Raw genomic sequence first — 26,038 nt, 5'->3', positions numbered from 1 at the left:
ATTCATGGTGTCACGCCAATATTAGACATGGCCACCATGAATTTCTAGTAAAGATAAAAAAAAAACACAACACAGAAAAATATTTTTATTAGAAATAAAACACAACACAATTAGTGACTCCATCTTTATTGAAATAAACCCCCCTCCGCAGTAATCCTGGGTCAGGGTCCCGCGCCGTCCAATCAGGATCCAATATCATCTGATCGGTTTGCTGGAAGGCAAAGCGATCAGATGATGTGTCAGGTTAAAGGATGTGAATCCCATCACACATCAGCTGATTGTATAAAAGCCGATTATACAATCAGCTGATGCATCAGTAGAAAAAAAAAAAAATAATACTCACTTATGTGCTGAATTACCGGCAGCTCCCGGAGCGATGGGGCGGGAGTCTGATCCTGTCCGATCGCTGCAGCAGCTGCCGGTAATCAGGGATGAAGTCTCCTGACGCATCCGCTGATACCGGCCGGGCGCCCGCGTCAGCCCGAGACTCGATCAGCTGATGCGTCAGGTGACTGCATCAGGTGATCCATCGCCAGGTCCTGCAAGCAAGGTCCTGCCCCGGGGAGACTGCACACAGCCGGAGCGGGAGCGGCGATACCGTGACAGGAGCTGGGAGCGGGCATGGCACCGCGAGGCTGCAGACAGGTGAGTATAACTTTTTTTTTTTTTATTCTACTGTTAACTTTTGTTTTCGCAGCCGCTTCCACCTCCTGCCTGTACATGGCGCCGCACGGCAGCATACATGCACAGGACGGGAGATGGACGCGGCGGTGACGGTACCGGGAGGATTCACGCTTCTGTATATACTGACAGAAGGAATCCTCTTCCTGTACACGTCACTTTACTACCCACCTCCTGCGCTTATAGCTGCGTTTTTGGTCTTAGAAACGCACCAAAACGCAGCTATTTGCGTTTCTCATTGCGTCTTTCAACATCCCATTGAACTCAATGGATGAAAAGCGCAGTGAAAAACGCGGGAATAATTGACATGCTGCGTTTTTGTGGTCACCACAAAAACGCAGCTGAAAAAAAACGCTGTGTGGGGACAGCAAAAATGAAAACTCATAGACTTTGCTGGGGAAGCAAAGTCATGCAGTTTTGAGGCCAAAAACGCACCCGAAAAACGCGCAAAAACGCCGAGAAAAACGCACCGTGTGCACATAGCCTTAGAAAGCTGTTTGGTCTTGCCCATGTTGTAGAGGTTAGAGTCTGACTGATTAATTGAGTGTGGAGACAGGAGTCTTTTATACAGGTGACAATTTAAGACAGCTGTGTTAATGTAGGTAACAAGTTGATTAGGAGCATCTAAGTGGTCTGTAGGAGCCAGAACTCTGGTTGGTTGGTAGGGGATCAAATACTTGTACAATGTAGGATGTGGGAATGTACAACAATCACGTTAGTGTTAAATCTTCAAGGTGAATGTCTATTTTAGTTTTTCTACTTTCAGTTCACCCGCTGTGTATGTCCTAATCTAATGTATAATGTTCTTCTGTCAACTCTACTGTCTTGTCAATTATGTAATTATTATGTCAATTATGTAATTCATGTTATGATTTAAGTTGTGATACTATAATTTCCCACGGGATCAATAAAGTGTATCGTATCGTAACGTATCGTACTTATATCTTTCTGCAAAATGCAAATACATTTATATAATTTATACAATGTGATTTTCTAGATTTTATTTTGGATATTCTATCTTTCACTGTTAAAATAAAATTAACCTACCCTTAAAATTATAGACTGTCCATGTCTTTGTCAGTGGGCAACCTTACAAAATCAGCAAGGGATCAAATAATTATTTCCTTTTCTGTAAGCGCTGGACAGGACCAGAGAATAAAGCTCAGAAGAGGAAAATCAGAGAGAATCTTTTATGGGTTGAACCTTCTTGTTTAGCAAGAAAAAACTTTCAGCACAATGATTCACAGCTCTTCATCAAAAATGTATTTCTGGAGTTAATTACTTGATATATCCATGACCATCTGCAGGTTGTTCAAACACTAGATCTCAACCAACCAATGATCCTATGCTTGTCTCAATGCTGCTGTTGGGCTCTCCATAGAAAACAGTGCATTAAATTCCACAACCCAGTTTAGTCTTAGCCAACTCACATTCTGGAGTCCTAGATTTGTAACATTTTAGCCCCAACGACAGTACGACAGTACTACCACTACACAAGTAGGAACTACAGTCACTATCATGCATACCACTGGTACCTATTACTTCTTCAGCAGTGGAGGGGCCTGGGATGGCACAGTTCAGGCTTTCTATACCACACTCCAACTTCAACCACTGCTGTAATTTCAGACAAGAGATTGAAAGCAACATATCTAGTGAATATACATTAGTAATGTAAAGTCTAATGTTGTGTTTGGAGTGGAGAGTAATTTTAAAATGGAAACTTTCATTCATATTAATGCCCACATGCCAGTAGGTCAGCGCTATAGACTGTTTTGGTTGCTGCACTTTTCCACACTCTGGCCGTAGCAATAATAGTTGCGGTGAAGGGGCGAAATTTAAATAAAGGGAAGGCTGGCAGCAAGGGGAGGAATAAACCCGACCTACAAAGTCCCGTCACAACGCTCAAGGCTGTTCACAAATTACGTTATTTTGGACAAAGACTACTCTGCAATAAAGACTTGGATTTCTCAACTAAAGGTATCAATTTAATCAGCTTCCTAGCACCATTATGGCACTGCCTCTAGTTTATAGGGCAAAAACATGCTGGTTGGTTCCCTTTAATGCAAAAAACATAAAATCATAAAGTTATAAACTAACAAAATAACAATAAATAATGACTCCTGTGGGTGCCTCATTAGTAGCAGTTTGTGAATGCTTATGATATAAGAAGTTTTGAAAGCAGAGTCTGGCAAGAAGTAGATATGGCACTTAATTAAACATAGTCTTAGCAGACATCTCTTAAAACCTCACCTAACAAACAGCATTCTGGATGTAAAGATTACATATAGCATGTATCCATAAAAGAGTTATTATCCGTAAGGGGTAATGGGTTATTGTCTAAAAATGAAGTTATGTATATGTGGCGCCCCTGCGGCTTCAGACGCCACAGGGTACTGCACCTCACCCGAGGTGCAGTATTTATCTCAGATATGGAAGAGGTTGTCACCAGTAAACCACCAACAACACACTCAACCAACACATAAAACGAGAGCTCTTCCACTGGGACTGGGCTGGGGTAGGTGATGGGGTGGCCGTCACGAGGTATGACACCTCTTGCCCACTAGTTCAGGAACCTGGGAGGCGGGGCACCAACAGGGGTAGTTAGTAGCCATCTCATACAGCATTTAGCTAGCTATGGGCGCAGAAAGCGCCAGGTCGCACTCAGGAAGAGACAACATCAGAAGTGACAAGGACAGACAGGGGCGCATGGTCTGGAGCTGAAGGTTCGACCCGGGTTCTTAGTAAGAATGGGGATCCCAGGGTTTGCGGGAAGTGCAGCAGGCACCCGTGACCCATTCCACTGCCCAGGAGCTGGGGTGGAGGTAAACTGTCGAAAGGTGACGCACAGAAGGAGACACCGGTCATGACCTCCTTAGTATCTGGGATCGGCTGAAGTTCATCACAGCGCAGCCTGGTCCTCCAATGGCGGTGAGCTTCCAGTGAGTAAAGACCTTGAACTGCACCCTCTGTGTCGTCCCCTTACTGCCGGCGCTCTCAACATCGCGACCCTGAACCATAGGTGACTTCTACTCCCAACATCCTCCCTGGAGTCCAGCTCTATCTGTGGAGAGCTGCAATACCCAAGTTGCGTCACCATCTGCCCCAGAAAAGAGACTTCCTGCAGTGGCGACTAATAACTGGCTGCATACCACAGGTGGCGTCACAAATATCTACTTCCATCATCCCCATCCCCATCTTTATTGACACCGTCAGGGTCACGGAACCGGGCAAGGCCACCGCAGCCCGGTGACGGGTAACTCCAGACCCCGTGGGCATGTCATATACTGTCAATCATGCCTAGGAAGGCGTGATTAAAAGATCTGAGGCGGGACTAGTCCTGCATCATTAACATATGCAATGCTGCGTAATAAAACAACATTCTTCAAATACTGCAGCAATAGTTAGTTACATAAGAGATATGACTAGAATAAAGAAATCTGCACACATCTGCTATAGTAAAGATTTGGGGCAGACATTGGATCTGCCAGGTTCCTTCTAAAATCCCAGTCATTTATTAAGGTTTTCCAATGTGTATGTAAAAATGTTGGAACGTGATATTAAGACAAATTATCTAGAACATAAAAAAATCAAGTTGGCAGGTGTGTTCCCTGGGATTACTAGTGAGGAAACAGGGACAGTCCTGATTTCCCCTATTGAGATCTATATCTAGATGTACCGTGTATATATATATATATATATATATATATATATATATGTCAGTGTTTTCAATTAAGAAAGCAGACTTTAGATGTTAGCAGCCAATCATGATGTTTATAGTCAGTGACATGTGCTTGTAATTGTGTCTTCCAATTCCTTATTTTTCGGATTTCATGCCCTTTTCGGTGACTGCTTTCCAATGATATTTCCCCGACTTCTAAAACCCTTTAACTTTATAGCATAGTGAATTCCTGTTATACATAACTAAGCAGGGCGCTCGTCTTCTAAATCTTAATGTATAGAAACAAACCAGATATATTGTTCAGTTGTAACCACGGTCCAACTGCATTTAACATAAATATTCCCTCTTTAAAATAAAGAAGCTCTGCAGTTCTAGGAATAGGGGTTGACAAAACCAATGTAAGGCTACATGGCCTGACTATTGATGTGAACATGAGTTAAGATAAACATACTGCAGTTCTCTAGCAGGGGAGGGGTTAATGCAGCAGTGCCCCTACACAACTGCTCCGGGACAAGGTTTTTGGTACACAGTGCATTACAAGCAAGGTGACAGTTCAGTAAATGGCCCTAGTGTAGTTAATGGTACAACAAAGGCGACTATGAGAAATATGGCATTGGAGCATTGGTCTGCAAGTGCCTACTAAACAGTGTTCAGTATCTTTCCCTCCTCCATCACTTCCTCCCTCCCCCTCCTGTTTCTTTTAGGCAGAGCTGGGGCACACGCTCTGGCCACTGTGCTTGACAAGGGGGAATCCAGAAACACAGCAAAAGATAGCTGTGCATCCCCCATGATAGAAAGAGGAGAGTGAAAGTGCCCCCTCCCACAGGCCAGCAAAGGAAATTGTGAAGAAGAGAAGGGTAGAGAAGAAGGAATGTCGCAGAGGGCTGAAGCATCCAGCACTGTGTTACAGCATCAGGACCAGAGAGGGAGAGATGAGGCCTGAGCTGTGTGTCTGCTCCTGTCTTCCAGAGGAGAGAAAAAGGCACATTCAGAATAAAGGGAACATCGACCCTTCCAACACTGCATGGTGAGCCAGAGCTTAGATTGGACATAGGAAGGTAGGACAGAAAGGAATGGAGAGAAATGAAGGAATATATCTAGGGATGCGGAGGGCGAGAAGAGGGCTAAATGACAACACATACTGTATACAGTATAGATGTTGCAGGCTCGTATACATGACTGTAATGTTAAGCATGCAAGTCAAGAAAGAGGAAAATAAAGGGCACTAATTGGGGCAGGAAGGGATCGAGGGAGTTCTCTAATAGATGATACCCTAGATTGACTGTGAAAAGCTACGACTTCTATGTAAAGACATGGTGGAGGAGAAAGGCTGGAGGAACAGCAAGTGCCATTACTAAGATTCTATCTATCTACATAGGTTGGAGGAGCTGCTCTTTACTTATCAGAGCCCCTGTAGGCAATCCCCACTGTCTTATATGGGGTCTGGATTTGGAAACATGACGGAAATATTTCTTCTTCTGGTGGCCTTGTGAGAATCCTTGGGAGGGAGAACTCCCTGTTCTGGATTGTGTGTACACTGGGGTTGCCTGGATTTCATTTTACAGTCATCAGAGCTGAACAATAAAACACAGGAAAGTCTCTCTCTGTCCTTTGCAGTCGACAACCATAGTCACATCACCCATCTGAGCAACCAGGTAAGATGAAGCTACAATCTGCCTCTGGCACTTCTGGCACAATGTGAAGTGGTGAAGGAGATGGAGGATTGTGGGTGGGGTGTGTGAAGAAGTGGGCAGTGTGGGTCACGGCAAAATTGGAATCAAAACATGTCAAAAAAGGGTAAGAGGCCAAAGAATCAATAATAATAATAATAATATTCTGCATCTGACAACCATTTGTCATGCCCCTGTTATTTTACCCAGGCAATGCATGCTCTACTTAACCTCACACACTAGGTCCTCCTATTTCTATAAATAATCTCTCCATAGAAATACATCTTTTGCTCTGTAAAAGACACATTATCCTTGATCATTCCCAGGGGACAATATTTTTGGGGTGGTACTGTGTATCTGCACATGATAAACAGTCAGGAAACGTGATTATATTATGCATAAATACCCATAAAATAGTGTTAATATACAATTGATTATCCCTGAACGATGTTTACCAGATATCACATAACTATCCAGTCCATAAATATTTATTTTCTATAGTAAGTACCCTGACCTCATGATATCTAGCTCATGTACAGATCGTTCCTTATCTCTTAAAGAGGTGATTTCAATTATTTTAAACATACTGATCGTCAGTTAATAATTTAAGGCCCCAAAACAGGGAATTGATATCAAAAGATTAAAAACTGCTTTGTGTCAAATATAGATTTGCTGTTATAAGTACGTTTCCTTTCCTTTTTTGACCAGCTACGTAACTTCCTAAGTTGGCTACACATGCCCAGTACAGACCACTATTAATGACTGAATCTGAGCATGTGCAGATGCATGTGTCATGTGGCTCATATGTATTCAGTAGGCTTGAAGTAGCCATAGGCAAACTGTCTGAAAGATAACGGTAGTGGGCACATGGGTGCAAAAGCAGAGGATTATTATTTTTCTTATAAAAAAAAACAATGTGGAACATATTTTAATATCATTTTACTTTTGAGAAGTGATCAGAAAATGAAATCCTTTAACATCAACCCAAAATAGGAATTAATATTTTAGCAATGATTAAGAAAATAACGATCAAAGACTAATAATTCAGCACATCCTAATCATTCATTCTTGGTTCTGGCGTTATGATGAGGTTGGACACATTCTCTACCAATGTTTGCAGCTTTCTAGGTAATGACTTCTCTGCTGTTCATTTATCCTGATAAAGCTGAAGATCTATAGGAACAGGAATTACAAATTCTATTTCAGACTGATTACTACAAATACCAGAGGATGATCAGAGCGGGGTAGTTTCTTTTGCTACTGTATCAGCCACTTTTAGGTAATTCATCATTTTGTACATGACTCCGTGGATGTGGCGGAGTCGGTCTAAACATTTTTACTTTACAGATACAGTATATTTATTCTGCAGCACCATTGGGTGTGATATCTCTGTACTGAAAAATTAGATGCTGGTGGGAAATATTATTTATGGTATATAAATCTTGTTATTTTAATGCCTTGTCTATCTATTTCTATTTTGATTGAAGTTTTAAACTGTGACAGCTAAGAAAGAACTTAAACCAGCCCCAGTAATTCACTGTTCTTCCTCTTCTATCAGTTGTTAGCACACATAGCCCTAATGGCACAATTATAATGACAGTGATTAATTCCTGAGTATATAGGCTTAACAAAGTAAACCTAGACATCTTTTTTTACCTACTGGAGCTGTATCTTATCTGCCTTCCTAGGTCCCTGTAAGGCCTAAAACACACTTTCGCAAAAAAAAGTCCATGTGACACGGTCCGTTTTTCGGGTCCGTGTTCCGTTTTTTTGGGGCGTTTCTCCGGTACGTATGGCATCCGTGTGATGGCGTATGCGAGCCGTGTGTGCGTGTGGAATGTCCGTATTGAGATAAAATACGTACGTGTGCTGTCCGTGTGCTGTCCGTTTTTAAAGGCCCGCATTCTTACCCAATTAACGATTTTAATCATTCATCATGAGATCCTGGTGTTGTTGTTTGCTTTCAATTGACCTGATAGATTGGAAACAAGTGTTTTAAATTTTGTGATGAAAAACGGACACTTACGATACGTGCTGAACACGGACATACTCCGTGTGCGGTCCGTGCAGGCAGGGACCCATAGACTAAAGCGGGTCCGTGCCTGCGTGCTGCCGGCCAAAAACGGACATGTTGTCCGTGTACAAAAGCGCACACACGTACTTATGACATGGACACACGTTCCGTGTGATTTACGTGCGTGTGCTATCTACCATTGATTAATATGGGTCTCCGTCTGTACGTGTCTCCGGTACGTGCAAACACGTACCACACACGTACAAAAAAAACGGATGTGTGTTGTGGGTCTTAGAGTCTATTAAAAACCCCTTTACCCAGCGGCCATTTGTATTTTATATTACCTTTTCTTTGAGCCCATCCTTACAGCTGTTTCTTGTTTTGGCCATTAACTGTTTTTGATAAAATCTCTATAACAGCATTTTTTAAATTCTAGACCTATGTAAAAGAGTCTTCTTTCCCAAAAATAGCTCCACTCTTGTCCAGGAACTGTCTGGTATTGCAGCTCAGCACCACACAATTGAAGAGGACTAAGCTGTTATGTCAGTCACAAGCCATAGGAGTAAAAAATTGTTTAAAAGAACTGAAGTCCTCAGTGGTTGATACCTTTTAATGGCTAACTGAAAAGATGGTAATAATAGCAAGCTTTCGAGACTACTCAGGTCTCTTCATCAGGCATGGTATAACACAAAATCTGAAGAGTCACATATTTATACACAACAGGACATAGAATAATGCAGTAAAAAAAAAATCCATAAAAAAAAGCCATAGGAGTGGCATTGATGACAAGAGACCTTTTTCCTCTCTTACTATCACACCTTGCTGTGAATCCTTTCCAATCACTAGCAGCCCTATGACTAGACTATTCACCGCTACTGAATGATTTTGGTTGCACAAGGTTATGTGCCCGACTTTACAGACTTACATTCATAAATAGGTTTAATGTTGTCAAGGTCTGTTATCTGCCATAAATTTGTATGAAATGCTATTCAGCTCTTGTATCATCATGAACAGCTCCACAAAAATAGTATGATGTGTCAAGAGCTCCCTCCACATAATATAATGTCCTGAAATACAGTGTGAGGCTCCCAAAGTCCCCAACACAGTGTGCTTGATCCAACAGCCCACCACACAGAGTATGATGCTCCCACAGCCACCCACAATATTGATCCCCACATTCCCCCCAATACAGTATGATGGCTCCAACAGCATGCCATACAGTATGATGGCTCCCAAAGCCTCCAGAAAATATGATTTCATAGACAGAATGATGGCTCAAATACTGCATGATTGCTCCCATAATTCCCTATACAAAGCATGATGACCACCACAATCCACGAGGCAGTATGATCCCTCACAGCCCTACCATGCAGCATGATGACCCACCTCACATCATGATTCCCTTTAACTCCATGTAGACTCAATGATGACCCACACATTATGAATTCCACAGCCCCAAATACAGTATCATCCCCACAGTCCACCACACAATATTATTGCACCCATAGCCCCCTACACAGTATGACCCTCCAGAGCACCAGTATGATGACCACCAAAAAAACCAACATACAGTATGATGGCCTCAAATATTCCCCCCACAGGTGAATGACAGTAAAAACAATGCTACCCATCTTACCCTGTTTTCCCAGTGTACTGCTCTGATCTTTGATCTGCGCAGACTAAAGGCGGCGTTACATGCTACGATTTATCTGACGATATGTCGTCGGGGTCACGGATTCCGTGATGCACATCCGGCATCGTTAGCGACGTTGTTGCGTGTGACACCTACGTGCTACTCCGAACGATCGCAAATAGGTTGAAAATCGTTGATTGCTAACACGTCGTTCAGTTTCAAAATATTGGTTGTCGTTTGGAACGCAGCAGACATATTGCTACGTTTGACACCCTGCCAATGACGAACAACATCCACACGACCGCCTTGGTCAAACAATATATCGCTGATCGCTGTTGCGTCGTTGGTGAGATGTGTACTTGTGACCGCTAATAAACGACTTATGTGCGATCTCGGCAAATCGTAACTACGATCTGGGCGTGTCACATCGCTACTGAGATCGTCAGGTAAATTGTAGCGTGTAAAGCAGCCTTTAAGGCTCCATAGTAAGTGCGATCTAGTGACATCATTGTGCCTGCTGTGCTTGGACACTTACACCACACATAGGTAAGGATGGTTGACGTTGGGGAGATCAACATCCAACACCGCGGAGACATCATCACGTGTTTCTCAACGCAGTGACACTAGAACAAGGCCCCCTGGGAAAATATGCAAAACAAGAATGCAGCGGAGACACCATCACATGTTTCTCAATGCTGGCAGGAAAACTAGCCAGGTCTTTCACCGGGAAGGAACAACCACGAGAAGGGCAGTCTCCAGCCAAGGAAACCGCCTATACCAAAGCATGGTATCCATCTGCAGACAGCTGTTTCGGGGTATTTGCCCCTCATCAGTGTGAGATCTAGTGTCACTGCGTTGAGAAACACGTGATGGTGTCTCCACGGTGTTGGATGTTGATCTCCCCGAGGTCAATCATCCTTACCTATGTAGTCTTCTACTAGGCATCGCTTCCACTAGCCAGTTTCCTACTCCACACCTGCCAGCGTTGAGAAATATGTGATGGTGTCTCCGCGGCATTCATGTTTTACTTACACCACACAGCCAGAATTTTGGAAGAGGAAGCTAACGACTCCCTCCTCCATCATTGTATTTACTGATATTTGCATCCTCTGGATGCAAATACCACTGCGATTAAACTTGCCAAAAGGTGGTAGGGAGGGTGGTCATGTGGTGCAGCCCTCAGGCCACTGTTTCTAGTTGTTTTGTTGTCCCGGCCCACAGGCCAGATAGCAACAGCCAGAGAACTGTATGTGGCCTGTGGGCTGTAATTTTCCCAGGTTTATTCCAAAGCACTACTCTGCCTGAACTCATTTTCCTTCTTTTTATAGTGCATGTTGATACTGTAATTTATCAGATTAAGCTGCCTTCTTTCATTCATCCATGGTCCAGTTAATGTGCCCATTATAGGTGCTTTCTGTGGTGGACAGGGGTCAACATGGGCAAGGGTTTGCTACTATGAAGCAGACTATAATGCACTATGTGTTATGGCACTTTGCACCTTTTATCATAGCCAGCATTAACGTTTTTAGGAATTATGCTAGAAGAGCTCTTCTGTGGGATCGAACCAGATAGGATAGGCCTTGTTCCCCATGCACATGAATGATCCTCATGCATATGTCCTTACTTAGAGCACTTCTGATAGGCAGAAACACCACAGAAGACATTCCATATGAGAACTACTCTCACTTAATCATCTACTTATCACTTCATTGCCTTTACTAAGGTTGCTCAGATAATTACACTGGTCAATTTTTCCTGCTTCCAATAGAATCAACTTCAAAAACTACCTGTGCACTTGGTGTCGAGAAGATGATGATTTGAGGAGCAGACATAGGCAAAGCAAAGAAGGTTATGCAGGGACCAGAGATTACATGTGAGGATGTACTTGAGTATTTAGGCAAGGATGGGGATGTATGCATGGTACAGGTGATACCCAGCCTTGAATGGCATTGAATTTTTAAATTAATTTATTGGTTATGGGCTTCCAGTGAAGGGATGTGTTGCGGACGGGGGCCGGGCCGCTGCAGGGGCTGCCCGGATCCGGGTTCGTTGCTGTGACTCGAGTGGTGGCCGGACCCGGGCTCGTACAGCCGACCGTCCTCACAACTGTAGGAAGGGAGTATTTACAGGGGATGGTTTTGTCAGTGACGCCACCCTTGGGTTGTGGTGAGAGTAGGTAGCACCGCCGCTGCCTGGTGACGGGACACCCGGGGCTGATGGAATGGGGCAGCAGGATGGAATCACCTCCACAGGTAGGGGAGGTGTAGTCCCGGGGCCAAGGTGTATGGGAGCAATGGCTGCTGGGGGTGACGTGCAGGGTTGGACCGGGGGGTAAATGGTGTACTCATAGTTCCAAGAATTGCACACAAAGTCCAGTGGTAAACCAAATTGCCAGTGACCGGTCACCTCCGGTGGGTGTCTTCGGGTCCCACACCCGGGTGTAGCAAACAAGGGTCCCTTCTTCCTGCACTCAATGTTTGCATGACTCCGCATGGAACGGGGAAGTCTACTCCTGGTACTGTGTATGTTGGGAGCTGTGGCCCGCTGGGGCTTGCAACCTTGCTCGTCCTAGGGTCCAAGTACCCCGACTGTGCATGGCCTCCGGACTGGATTCCCGCTGTCGGCACCGGCGGGCTGCAACCCTGCCCCGATCCACTTTAGGTCTCCCGCGACTGGATCTCCGTCACCTATGGTCCTGCTTGCCATCTGCCATCTAGTCCGGTAGTCCAGGGCCCCAACCCCTGACTCCACTGCGCTCCACACTCCTCTACTGTCAACTCCAACTGTTCAACTTAGACTTCAACTTCAACTGTTGTGTTCCCACCCCTGATACCTCAGGACCCCTAGGTGGGCGCTCCCATCCACCTGGTCCCGCCCACTGGTGTGTCCCTATTGTCATTGGGGCTAGGCTTTGTGGCTGGTGTTGTGCACCTGGGTGTGGGTTTTGTGTTGGCATGCAAAGGAGAATGGAGTTTTGTACCTGAGAGATTTGTACAACCTCTGTGACTACCTGGTTTTGCCAAGGCGTCACAGATGATCATAGAGAAGAGGTAGTAGAAGACCAAAAGAGGTTGTGGCATAACCAAACAGCAAAGATGGTAACAAATTAGAGTAGTGCTAGAATGTCAGAAGGGAGAATAGGGCTACTCACAATTGAGGAAAAAGTGAGTTTGGGAAATACTTTCAAGCTGGAGGAGACAAGAGGTTGTAGGGGCTTGGGAACAGGGCTTAAAGGACAGAGTATAATCAAGGGTCATGGCAAAAAGAAGATCATTTGGGCATGAATTTTTTCCTGTGGCACAGCATCATAATATCTCATGAGATGCAGTGGATCTAACGGTTGAATCTGCATTTGAATCCCAGTAGATGGATGATCCCTCCTGTGTATCATTACACAGTAGTATGTTCTCCTTTTTAAATGCAAGTTCACATTTTTATGTCCTTACAATAGGTTCACTTCACATTTTGCCATGAAACATTTTCAGTAATTGATAGAGACATGTACCGTATCTCATTGTTTTCAATAAGATCTTGTTTTGGAAAAAAGCAGTTTTAAAAAAGGAATTTTAGCCTATGTTAACAGATCATTGAAACCAATTGGAGACCGGGTAGTAACTGTTTGGTTCCATTGTTCTTATACAGCCATAAATTGTTTAAGTGGAAGAAATCTGATTTCCAGGATGGAAAAGAGATCTAAGATGCTAAGAAATGAGATTCAGTTTAAGGTCGTAAGGCTGCTTTACACACAACGATATCGCTAGCGATCTCGTTAGCGATGTGACACGCCCAGATCGTTGTTACGATTTGCCGAGATCGCTCATAGGTCGATTTGTAGTGGTCACACGTACACATCTCACAAATGACGCTACATCGTTCAGCGATATATTGTTTGACCAAGGCGGTCGTGTGGATGTTGTTCGTCGTTGGCAGGGTGTCAAACGTAGCAATATGTCTGCTGCGTTCCAAACGACAAACAATATTTTGAAACTGAACGACGTGTCAACGATCAACGATTTTCAGCCTATTTGCGATTGTTCGGAGTCGCACGTAGGTGTCACACGCAACGACGTCACTAACGATGATGGAAGTGCGTCACGAAAACCGTGACCCCGACGACATATCGTCAGATAAATAATAGCATGTAACAAGGCCTTTATTCACATGACCGAATAATGGTTGTATTTTCCGATCCATATTTAGTGTTGCAACTTCTGTCCTGATCACGTTTCCTGACCCAAATTATCAGCAACATGTGTGCCTATGTGTCATACGTGGCCTGGATTTGCGTTGTCGGATTGCTACTACCATGTCAGACTCTGTCCTCACTACTGAGTCTGACAAACAACCTATCATGCGCTACCCGGATCGGCACCCAAGGTTTGCTACTATCAGGTTGGACTCTCCACACTTCAGAATCCAACAAATAACCTGACTTTTACTAAGGAGCTCTGTTCTGCTGGGCATTGGTTGTTTTATTACTACTGCTTTAGGCACTTTAGGAGTTAATGCCTCCTGGAGCACTGTGTGGCTTCTCAGAGAACCAGGTTGCAAATCACCACCTTTAGCTGGTCTCCTTCTACTTATGTCACAGCATCTGCTTAGCTGTTGTGATATGCCAGTGTCCATGGCGATCTTCCCTTTGGTGACCAGCAATTTGTTGTTTGCACTGTGAAAGTTCCTTAGTGTGACTTTCTCCTTCGCCATTGGTTTATCCCCTCCGGTGTCTTTTTGTCTCCCCTCTGTGGATATTTGCAGTATGCCTGAGTTTCAGTTTTATCCTCTTGTCTTTGTCTTGTTGGAGGTTTATTATTTTGTATCCAGCCAACCCCCGCGTGGGGGATGCAAGGGTACTGGGTCAGGGCCGGAAAGGAGACAGGGGAAGGTCGGGGGCCCAGACCTCCCTACCTTTAAGGGTACCACCGGATTGAGAGTGAGCACAGACACCCCAGTCTTAGGGCCAGCATAGCTCTCCCTGTGTACCCTAACCACCCGTGGTACTATGAGGCTGTTAGTTCAAGGCAGGAGACATGTTGTCAGGTTGGGAATTGCAGCTGAAACAATACAATTGTCTGAATAAGCCTCAAACCGAGTTCACACTGGCGTATAGCATCCGATGCAATATGCCAATGGCACTCGGCTCAAATGAGTGTCATTCATTGTGCTTCTATTCTATTGCATCTGAGAGTCGGAGCACAGGTGTGAAGAAAAGAGAAAAATGAATTTCACCATCTTCTCCTGTGCCTGTCTCGGCATATATTGGGCTGCACTTGGATTACATTCCAGTGTAGTTCGATGTTTCACAGCCCTCATAGACTTGTATGGGTGCATGTGATCCGATTTGGGGAGGTATTCGTAGCATCCTGAGGCACAGTTTTCTCATTCGGAATCAGCATGAGAAAAAAAAATTGTAGCTCTGCTCTGCCTCATTGACTAACATTCGTACGAGTGCATTGTGAGATTTTCTTGCATTGCATTTGTCCGATTTATATGCTCGAGTGAGCGAGACCAATTACATCAGATAGTTTATTTCAGATGGTCAGGACTTCAGATTGCATTATTAGTGTTGAGGTTACTACTCACTGAGAGGATCCAACGATGATACAGAAATTATGAATGGCAGTAGCTAAATAATACTTTATTAGTATAACAAATACCTGCCTCTAATCGAACAGCATTTTCTGAAAAACTTATCTAATGACTAAATGATTAATAATGATTAGTATGGGATAACTAATAGTGCTCACTGAATACATTACAATCCTTTCTTTTTGCTTTTTACTTGTGTATTACATATTTACATCATTATCTAATAATTAAGAATGTGAAGAGTCCTAAAATAATATGAAAGAAACAACAAATGAAAAGGTCAAAAACTACAGAAAACCAAGTTTAAAGCTGGCAGAGAGGCATAAGATTTTTTTAGTGTCTTTTTTTCTCTGGCTCATAGTGTGTGACCCCTTTATGTGATGTCAAAGTTTAAAGGGTGTAATAAAGAGTTTCATCTTTTAATAAAACCTGGTTAGATAAACACTAAATACTTGACTTGGTATAGTCAATGCCGGGGTGTAATTCCCTGTAACCTGTATACCTAAACCCATCTAAGCCCCGTACCTTCCCGCAACCCCGTCAATTTGATAAATGACACGACATCAAGTTGGATCAAATGGCCACAGCAGCCTTTATTTAACAGAAACAACATTGATTAATAACTTTTATATATATATATATATATATATATATATATATATATATATATATATATATATATATATATATATAAATGGGTGAGGTCCTCAAAGCTCCTAAATCCAGTGATTACCAAACAGTAATAACAGTAACTTCCCCATTTTACTCCCAGCTGTAAACACCAATTCGACAGCACCAACACAGAAGAGGGGGGAGGAGAAGAAAGGGTATAATCAACCAAACAACAGGACTCGACATGCACTTGCCGATGGTCTCCCAAAATCCCCAGACCGTAAACCAATCAACCAATTAAGGGATCCATATTTCCATTAATCCACGGTACAATTTAGCCAACTTTGAAGACCCATCCCAACCGCCATAAGCCACCATGACCACGTAAAAACCGTTAGGGAGGGCGGGCAACACTCTCCTGGAAAGCGCGGCCGAAAAGGGGGCCCCACTTCCTGATTAACCTATATAACCCCTCTCTTTGCCTAAAACCCTCCTCTCTAAACCAGTCCCCCTCCCTCCTAACTCAAGTCATGCTGGCATCCACCCACAACCTGAGGTGATGTTCCTGCCTGTTACTATATTCCCTGTAAAAACTGGGCTATGTTTCTTCTGAAAGGAAAGCATGAGCTTGTGGCACACAAGGAAAAATGCATGTGCCCTGCAGCCCTCATTTTAAAAAATTTATTGTATTCTCATTTTTCCAATTTTCGTAATGTTTATATAGTACACCATGTGGGCTGCAGTATTTTGCTATGCGTAAAGTGAATATAATATGTTATAAAAGTGTATACATAATGTTACTCTGGAAATACTTTACCTACCCAAAAAAGTATTTTCTCTATTAAGAGTGAATGTCAAACCTTACTTGTAATGTAGATGATATATGGTATTTTATATTTTCTGTTATATACAGTGTCCCATGTGCTGAACATTGACTGTAATTCTGCTTGATCCATACAGTTGCACTCAATGTAACCCCAACTTCTTCTGTTCTTCTTACAGGCACCTCAGATCTTCATGACTTGCACAACTTTGCCTCCTAAACTACTATCAAATATTCCAACTTTTCTCTATCTCCTATTCTCTGTTATCCGGTCTAATCTACCAACTTTATTGTAATACAGTTATCTGATATTTATTAATCCTCCTGAAAAGGAGGCTGGGGAGCATTGTGTGTGGCTGTGCATAGGGAGGGGGTGCAGGGCAAGAGGGGGGTTAAACGTTAAGATGCAGAGCTCCCCCCAGAGGAGAGAAGCTGTAGAGGAGGCTGGAGGCCTCTCTCTGAATCATGTGCTCTCGGGGGGTGGGAAAGACCACGGAGCAAGGGGGACGCAGCTGCAGAGCTGGGGAGAGGGAGAGAATTCGAGGGAGAGTCCGGGCAGTAATTGGTCAACTAGAAGGAATCTTACGGGATCTCAAGGAAGTGGCAAAAGAACTGAGAGAGGTGAGGATAATTAATGTCTCTTATTCTGAGAGCTCATCATACTGTGCTTTCTTCCACATTACTTCTGTTTATCTATTCATGTATTAATCTACAATGCAATAACTAAAATTATTTCAATATGTAAGCACATTTGATATCATAAAACAAATATAACACTAGGAATTGATACAGAGGAGTAACTTTAGGTTCTCAGACCCCAATAAATAAATGAAACAGTACTTCTTTATATGTGTTATTTATAACACTGATCTTTTAATTTGTCAAAAAGGATTTTGCAACTACTCAACAAATTGGTCCCAAGTGTGACCGACACCCCTACACAGCTGTATCTAATCCCTGTATACAAACTTACAATCAACGGGCTATTCATTCTGTTGTTCTAAAGCAATCTTAGAAATTAATCGTTCATTGTAATAATATTAGTAGTAATATTGATACATTCATATCTATATCACGTGTGTTTTAAGAAAAAAAAGAAAAGCATTAGTTTGATAGAGATCCAACAAAAAGAGGTCACCTTGCCGTTGGCTGTTGGGCTCACATAAAACTGGCCATTTTTATGTGCTAGGTATCTCAATTTTTACAAGTTTTTCATAGTAGTAAGGCATGTCTATATACCCATATTCATTGTTACATATATCTTAGCACTACAGAGTGCAACTGTCTCCTTTTTGTTACTATATTTCACGTGTATGTAATTTTTTCTCTAATAAAAATTGTTAAGATCTAAGCTTAACACCAAATGTGATCCATGGGGGAACATTTCACCTTGTGGAGTGTGCCAAGGAGACTTATATGCCATTCAATGCTCCACTGGGAAGTTGAATAACTCTAGAGCCACCTATTTAGGGTAGCAATCTTAAAAGTCAGTACCAACCATTTATTGATTCTTGCCACATGACTTAAGGCCACTTGACACGTGCGATGTCGCTAGCGATCGCACCCGCCTCCGTCGTGCGTGCGTCACTGGCAAATCGCTGCCCGTGGCGAACAATATCGCTAGTACGCGTCACACACACATACCTTCCTAACGACGTCGCTTTGGACGGCGAACAAACTCTTTTTTAAGGGGGAGGTTCGTGCGGCGTCACAGCGACGTCACACAGCGGGCCATCAATTGAAGAGGAGGGGCGGAGAGCAGTCGAATTAACGTCACTCCAACCTCGTTGACGGAGGACGCAGGAACGCTGTTGTTCATCGTTCCCGGGGTGTCACACGTAGCGATGTGTGCTGCCTCAGGAATGACGAACAACCTGGATCCAAAATGAGCAACGATATTTGGGAAAGGAACTACGTGTCAACAATCAACGATTTTTGACATTTTTCGGAACGCTAGTGGTCGCTCATAGGTGCGTCACAAATTCCGTGACCCCAACGATATCTCGTTAGCGATGTTATTGCGTGTAAAGCGGCCTTTAGGATAAACAGCCAAAACAACACTCCATTTGCAGAAAAAATGTAGGGGAAACTGTACATGCCACACAATGTGCATATAGTGACCTGGACTGAGGCGGGCTTTGCACACTACGACATCGCAGGTGCGATGTCGGTGGGGTCAAATTGAAAATGACGTACTTCCGGCATCGCATGCGACATCGTAGTGTGTAAAGGCTCGATGATACGATTAATGAGCGCAAAAGCGTCATAATCGTATCATTGGTGCAGCGTCGGCGTAATCCATGATTACGCTGACGCGACGGTCCGATGTTGTTCCTCGCTTCTGCGGCTTTACACATCGCTGTGTGTGAAGCCGCAGGAGCGAGGAACATCTCCTACCGGCGTCACTGTGGCTTCCGTAGGATATGCGGAAGGAAGGAGGTGGGCGGGATGTTTACATCCCGCTCATCTCCGCCCCTCCGCTCCTATTGGCCGCCTGCCGTGTGACGTCGCAGTGACACCATACGACCCGCCCCCTTAATAAGGAGGCGGGTCGCCGGCCAGAGCGACGGTCGCAGGACGGGTGAGTCCATGTGAAGCTGCCGTAGTGATAATGTTCGCTACGGCAGCTATCACAAGGATATCGCAGTTGCGACGGGGGCGGGGACTATCGCGCTCGGCATCGCAGCATCGGCTTGCGATGTCGTAGTGTGCAAAGTTCCCCTAAGGCAATGATCACATGTCCAGTAATCATCCATTAGAACAGATCCAGCAGCAATCCATTGGCAAATATGTTGCGCTAACACAACTTTTTTGTCCATTTTGAAACAATTAAAGGGAACCTGTCATCAGAAATTTCACCCAAAACCTAAAAGATTCCGCCTCTGCAGCTCCTGGGCTGCATTCTAGAAAGGTCCCTGTTATTATTGTGCCCCATGTGAGACCAAAATAAAGACTTTATAAAGTGGTACCTTTTTGTATTCAGATACTGTAAATGTGACACGGGGGCGGGCTTTCTGGCGTCCGTTATTCTGCCTCCTGGTCCTGTATGCGGCCCCCCATCGCTCCTTTCCATAGCTGATGCACCGCCCACTGCTCCAGCCATCTCCGCGCATGCCCAGTGCCAGTCTCACGGGACTGAGCAGTGTGACCGCTGTTGACGTGTGCGCAGACAAGTGATTATGGGCGGGGCTGTGATTGTTATCAGCAAGTACCCGCCCATAATCTCGTGAGCGCGCAAACCTCACCAGCGGTCACACTGTGCTCAGGGTAGATGCTAGACTGTATGGGCTGCTTAAAGGGATGACGTCCCTTTTGTCACGTGATAGGGGCGTGTTCAAAATACTATCACGTGACAAAAGGGACGTCATCCCTGGAAGCAGCCCATACAGTCTAGCATCTACCCTGAGCACAGTGTGACCGCTGGTGAGGTTTGCGCGCTCACGAGATTATGGGCGGGTACTTGCTGATAACAATCACAGCCCCGCCCATAATCACTTGCCTGCGCACACGTCACCAGCGGTCACACTGCTCAGTCCCGTGAGACTGGCACTGGGCATGCGCGGGGATGGCTGGAGCAGTGGGCAGTGCATCAGCTATGGAAAGGAGCGATGGGGGCGGCATACAGGACCAGGAGAGAGAATAACGGACGCCAGAAAGCCCGCCCCCGTGTCACATTTACAGTATCTGAATACAAAAAGGTACCACTTTATAAAGTCTTTATTTTGGTCTCACATGGGGCACAATAATAACAGGGACCTTTCTAGAATGCAGCCCAGGAGCTGCAGAGGGGGAATCTTTTAGGTTTTGGGCGAAATTTCTGCTGACAGGTTCCCTTTAATTATTGCAGGATCCGTTTTTTTAACATGGCAGTCTATGGAAAATGGATCTGTTTACTGATTGCTATGTATCCATCTGTTTTTCTTTTCATTTATAAAGGATCCATTTTCAGCTTATTTAATCAGTTTCAATTGGAAGATAAATAGCAATCAGTTAACGGATCTGTTTTCCATAGACTCCCATGTTAAAAAAACAGATCCTGCAAAAAACATTTTTCTGTGTTTGCAGAACTTTTTTGCCAACGGATTGCTAAACAATCCATTCTAAAGGATGATTACTGGATGTGAACCCTAAGACTGGGATTAGCTATAGATGCACTATTTTTATAATCACTATTTTCATTATTTTATATTTGTTTAGCAACTATTTTGACTTTAGGAGATATTTGCATGAATATATTGCTACAATAAAATCTTTATTTGCCTGATTGATGAGATTTATGTATACCTTAGGGAGGTTAATTTTTTTAGAAGACTACATTTTGATTTCTGATGCTCTCATACAAAACCTTTTTACCACCTGGGTATGAAAAATTAATAAATAATACATATTGAGATATATGCAGTAGCTGTAGAAAAAGACCTGAAACCCCACATCCAAAAATCATACTTTGATCTAAGGCCGCCAGGCAAAAATTAATATACCTGAACATGAGGTTCTTGGTTTAACATTCTGATCAGACTGTATGAAGCCCACTGCCACGTCATGGCGAACCTCTGAATGGATCCCTAACTTATTTTAAGGTTATCTTCTGTGATGTAAGCCAGGGAGCAAGCTCTACTACATGTAGCACTAAGAGCATACATTAGGGCTTATTAGGGCTGCCTTTTTGCTCTCAGTTCACATACTGAGAGCTTGTTGAAGGTGAGTCGGCCAGCTCTTTTCTGGTGCTGTGTGGCGGCCATTGCTGTGGTGGTTTTGTGTCGATGGGGCCTGGAACCATGGGGGCTCAGCCTTCTAGCATAGTATTGTGAGGCACCAGGTCACCTGCCCTGCTGGTGAACTGTTGCTATGGCGGTGGTTGAAACGCGGCAGAAAACCTTTAAGGCTTAAAATAAGTTAGGGACCCACTCAGAGGTGGCAGTGGGCTTCATACAGTCTAATGAGAATGTTAAACCAAGAACCTAATTTTCAGGTATTTACAGTTTTGCCTAGCGGCATTAGATCAACTAATGATTTTTGGATGTGTGGTTCATGTCTTTTTCTACAGCTATTGCATATTAATATATATGGTGTCTAATATTTAATCGTATTGGACATATAGTGGCTTAAAAGCTTTGAAAGTTGCAAATATTTTGCATTTTCATGCCATTTTGGATCAGTTCCACCACCAAAATGGGTGCAGCTGGAAGGGGCAGGATGGGGCTTTGACCAATAAATGAAAAGTGTCAGTCCTTGGAGTATGGTCCTTGTAGGTGCATGCCACTCAGAAGAAGAACCAAGTTCATTAAGTGGGGTGCACCTCTTAAACAATTTGGCGCCTCTTCTACTAAATGGAGGTAGGAATCGTGTGAGCGTGTGCTATGCCAGTCTTGATAGATCTTCCCACTAATTTGCAGTTTTATTCTGAAGTGCCAGATTGTGTATAACTTCAAGCTCTCGTATGCTCACCTTCCTATTGCTGGAACATACGAACTTCAAAATGCAATTGTTTACTTTTTTATGACATGAAGACAAGGGGATGACTAAAGCCCTTGACTAATATATATGGATGGTTTCCATGGAAATGGTTATTCTGTTGTTCCCAGAGCTATAGATACAAGTTTGACTTTGTTTATGAAGTGCTAAATATATATTGTGGAAGCAGATTAACTATTAATAATAAATTCATTCACACATGCCGAGGAATTGTAGAATATAAAGCATATGTAATTCCTGAAGATTCTTAAACGTTGCAAGAACCTATTATTAGTTAGTGCTCTGAATGAAAGAAAATGGGTAGACAAAAGCACCGAGATCCACAAGAAATGAAAGGGACATAACAAGATACACAATTACCCTATTATTTAGTATTATTGCTTAGTGATAATAACTTAGTGAATTCCAAAATAACTACTAGTCCTGGTAAATACAAGCTTTGATGGAGTAATTAACTCCAGCCAATTTCTTATATATTTAGTTTTTCACACTTTTTTACATTTGAGGGGTTTCAAGCATGAATTTCCCATTTAAAGAGAACCTGTATGCACGACTTTGTAATATGAACTAAAGACATGGTTTAATTACTCTGTAATACAAATGGATACCTTTGGTGAAGAAATCCACTTTGCGCTGTTCACCATTTGAAGTTTTCTTCTGATTAGATTTCAGTGCACAGGGGCAGACTGTACACAGGATCTTCTCCCTGTCTGTGATCCCATACACTGGGTCTTCTCCTCCCTATCTGTGATTCTCCAACCCCTCTGCCTTCCTCTGGTCTGCAAATGACAAGCAACTGCTGAGATTTTAAACAGAGGAGGCAAGTCATTCATACACCGGAGGCAGGCAGAAGGGCTGGGGAATCACAGACACGTAGGAAAAGACCAAGTGTACAGTCCGACCCTTGTGCTATCTAATTAGCAGATTTCTTCACCAAAGGTATCAATTTAATTAATATTACAACATCATTCCAGACATGTCCTTTCTTTCCCTTACAAAATCTTGCTGACAGGATCTCTTAAAGAGAACCACAGTATTGGAAAAATAGGGATTTTGTTGCAACATCTTAAAGAGGTTCAAAGTGGTCTCACTTGCACACTCGGATTAATATCCTGCAAAACCCAAGTGTGCTAGAATTCTAGGCTTATGAACTTATGGGTCAACAGTCTCCTTCATAATTTTCATTAGTTATGACAAATCATACAGGTCTTGTAAAAGCTAAGTAGCTCCAAACCACCATTATGTTTGAGTATTGGAGTTATGTATTTATAGAGGAAAGCGGTATTAGCTTTAAATCAGATGTATCAGGACCTATGCCTTCCAAAACGTTGTTATGGATCATCTAGAATTTACGGGGCAAAGGTGACATGAGATTTTGTGTACTTTTTGCTCAAAAGTAGTCTATGTAAGTCTCCTGTGAAGTTTTACCACTGCTTCACGTTTTCTCCATTTGATCATTTTGTGGTTCACTGAATTCCCAGAGCCTTAAAAATGGTTTTGCAAAGCCGGCTTCAGACCACGTCTGGATCCATGTTTATGACTCGTGAGATCCAGCAATATAGTTATTGACTCTAGATAAGTTAACAATCTAAAGCATCAACTTTTTTGTTCATTTTAACATATTTGCAGCATTGACTTTCTTTTCACCGTACACAATAGTGTGGTTTAGATTTCAGTTATTTTGTCTGGTATATGTATGTAAATCTCTTTAGAAGATGTAATTGTGTGCTAATTTTTTAGACCTTCTATCTGATTCACATTGCTAGACTGTTTTTTTTAAAGGAAATCTGTAAACAGGTTTTTGCTATGTAATTTAGAGCACCATGATGTAGGGGCAGAGACTTTTATTCCAGTGATGTGTAATTTACTGAGCTGTTTTGCTGTTTCAATACAATCAATGTTTTATCAACAGGAGTTTATCACTTCAGGACAAGCTAGCCTTGTGCCTCCTGGCCCAACCAAGCCTCCACCCCTGTTTAGTAACCTTACAGTCAGTGGTGTTTGTGACCTCTGCTAAATCTTCAACATAGAAAACTGTGACTCTATCATAACTGCTGCACTCAGTAAATTAAGTGACACATCGCTGGAATCAGGGTCTCTGTAAACTTCAAGCTGCTGTCAGATTACCGTACATAGCAAACACCGGCTGACGGATTCCCTTTATGCTTAGGCTTACCAGGTCTGGCTGTAATCAGGGCTGGGTGTGGGTAATAACACCAAAAAAGGATGCAAGCCTATGCCAATCTCAATATAAAAAAATATATTTTATTCAAAAGATGAATTAAAAAGTTCAATCAATGCATGAAACTGTAACAAGTGCCAGGAAAAACAAGGGGTACACCTGGCACCTTTGGTGGAGAAGTGAGGTCCTTTCTTATTACCTTGCCCCTTCATGGATCTTGCCTTGGGACGGGCACCCAGCGCTGGATTTGGATAGATCACGGCTCGCCTCCCGGCACATGCAGTACCGTAGGTAACACGCAGTTGTGCAGGACCATTCTTTCTTGTTTGTTTATATTTTTATATTGAGATTGGCATAGGCGTGCATCCTTATTTGGTGTTTTGCTGTTCTTCGGCATGCTGCCATTTTGTATGGGTTGTGTTATAGGTTTTATGGGTGTGGGTAATGTCTAATATTGTCTTAACTGAAAAGTGTGATGATCTGAAACATTTAAGTGTTACAAATATACAAATATTTCTTATAAAACTTTGCCTAACATAGGTTCTTAATACCGTAACATAAATAGAGTTAAACAACATGTTATAGACTGCTTCTTTCTATTGTAAAAACTTGACTTCATGAGATCAACCATGTAACACGGTATTTATATGTTTTAGGTTGTGGAGCAGATAGACAGACTTACTTCGGACTTTGAGTTTGAGCTGGATGCCGATGATTGGACCCCAGGAACTGTTAGTAGCACATCAAGCAGTGAAAAAGGTCCCCTCTGTGACCTGGGACCGCTGGATTTCCTAAGTTCAGACAGCTGGGAATTCTGTTCTTTTCTAGAAGCCTCCACCCCTTCTGACTCTGGAGATGGCTCAGACCGTCCTCCTGATTTTAGGCTACTTAATGGTGGTGCTACACCCAATGGTCCAGATTCTTCTAGTGAAGAAACTCCAGTCCCACCAGAGAAGCCCCTACCAACAAGGACCCCTGGCTCCAGAGACCGAGTAAGGTTCAGTGATAAAGTTCTGTATCATGCACTATGTTGTGACGACAGTGAAGATCCTCCATATGGTCAAGACGCGCCACGGGAACCTCCTAGGCCTGCTGTACCTTGTAATGTTATACGGAGCAGTAAAGGAGGAATGACCGGAGTCAAGAGGGGCACAAGGAACTGCAGCACACAGACTGTGTGTGACAAGAGCACCCAGACTGTGCTACCATATGTGCCAAAAAAAGGAAAGAAGGAGCAGAGTTGAAGATTGACAAGGGATGTAAAATGTAGTGAATAGTAAAAGAAATATAACTAAAGAGGCATTGGGGCAGTGAACATAAATTTACCTGAATAATAGAAAATGTCAATATATATATTTCTTTGGTAGTTGAATGAGTGATATGTTTGAATGGATAGAATACAAGATCTGAAGGATTTTTATGTATAGCAAGACAGCAGTGTGAAAAAGTGATTAAATAGGTGTCATGTTGACATCTCTGCACACTAATATAATATGGGCAATATATGGTGCACTTTTTAACCTTTCTTATGAACTGGGGGGAAAGGGTACTAAAGAAGGAGCCCTTCAGAACCCATCCAGTAACCTCACATCTCCTACTGTGACCTCACGTCTTACTGTCCCTGCGCCAGCAAATCTTCACCTCACATGTATACAATTAAAGAGGATAAATAGCAAGTTTAAA

At 43.1% G+C, this 26,038-nt stretch overlaps 1 protein-coding gene across 2 annotated transcripts; it reads left to right on the top strand.

The window, feature by feature from the left end:
• Nucleotides 1–5,046: 5,046 nt before the first annotated feature.
• INSYN1 (inhibitory synaptic factor 1) lies at nucleotides 5,047–26,038 on the top strand. Of its 2 annotated transcripts, XM_075345556.1 has the most exons (4): nucleotides 5,047–5,387; nucleotides 5,739–6,015; nucleotides 16,878–17,319; nucleotides 25,012–26,038. In XM_075345556.1, exons 3-4 carry the CDS (start codon nucleotides 17,164–17,166, stop codon nucleotides 25,597–25,599), a joined length of 744 nt encoding a protein of 247 aa, XP_075201671.1. In that variant the 5' UTR covers nucleotides 5,047–5,387; nucleotides 5,739–6,015; nucleotides 16,878–17,163; the 3' UTR covers nucleotides 25,600–26,038. The 2 variants fall into 2 exon arrangements, with proteins under 2 accessions (XP_075201671.1, XP_075201670.1); XM_075345555.1 differs by having other exon boundaries at nucleotides 5,047–6,015.

This window comes from Anomaloglossus baeobatrachus, chromosome 4 (genome assembly GCF_048569485.1).
Source record: "Anomaloglossus baeobatrachus isolate aAnoBae1 chromosome 4, aAnoBae1.hap1, whole genome shotgun sequence".
In the NCBI taxonomy this organism is placed as follows: domain Eukaryota; kingdom Metazoa; phylum Chordata; class Amphibia; order Anura; family Aromobatidae; genus Anomaloglossus; species Anomaloglossus baeobatrachus.
This window is presented reverse-complemented; position numbering and strand designations above follow the sequence as displayed.

Coding starts and splice junctions, on each gene's coding strand:
- INSYN1 (XM_075345556.1), top strand. CDS start 17,164: ATGTGCTCTCGGGGGGTGGGAAAGACCACGGAGCAAGGGGGACGCAGC. Junction 17,320..25,011: donor TGGCAAAAGAACTGAGAGAG/GTGAGGATAATT, acceptor TATATGTTTTAG/GTTGTGGAGCAGATAGACAG.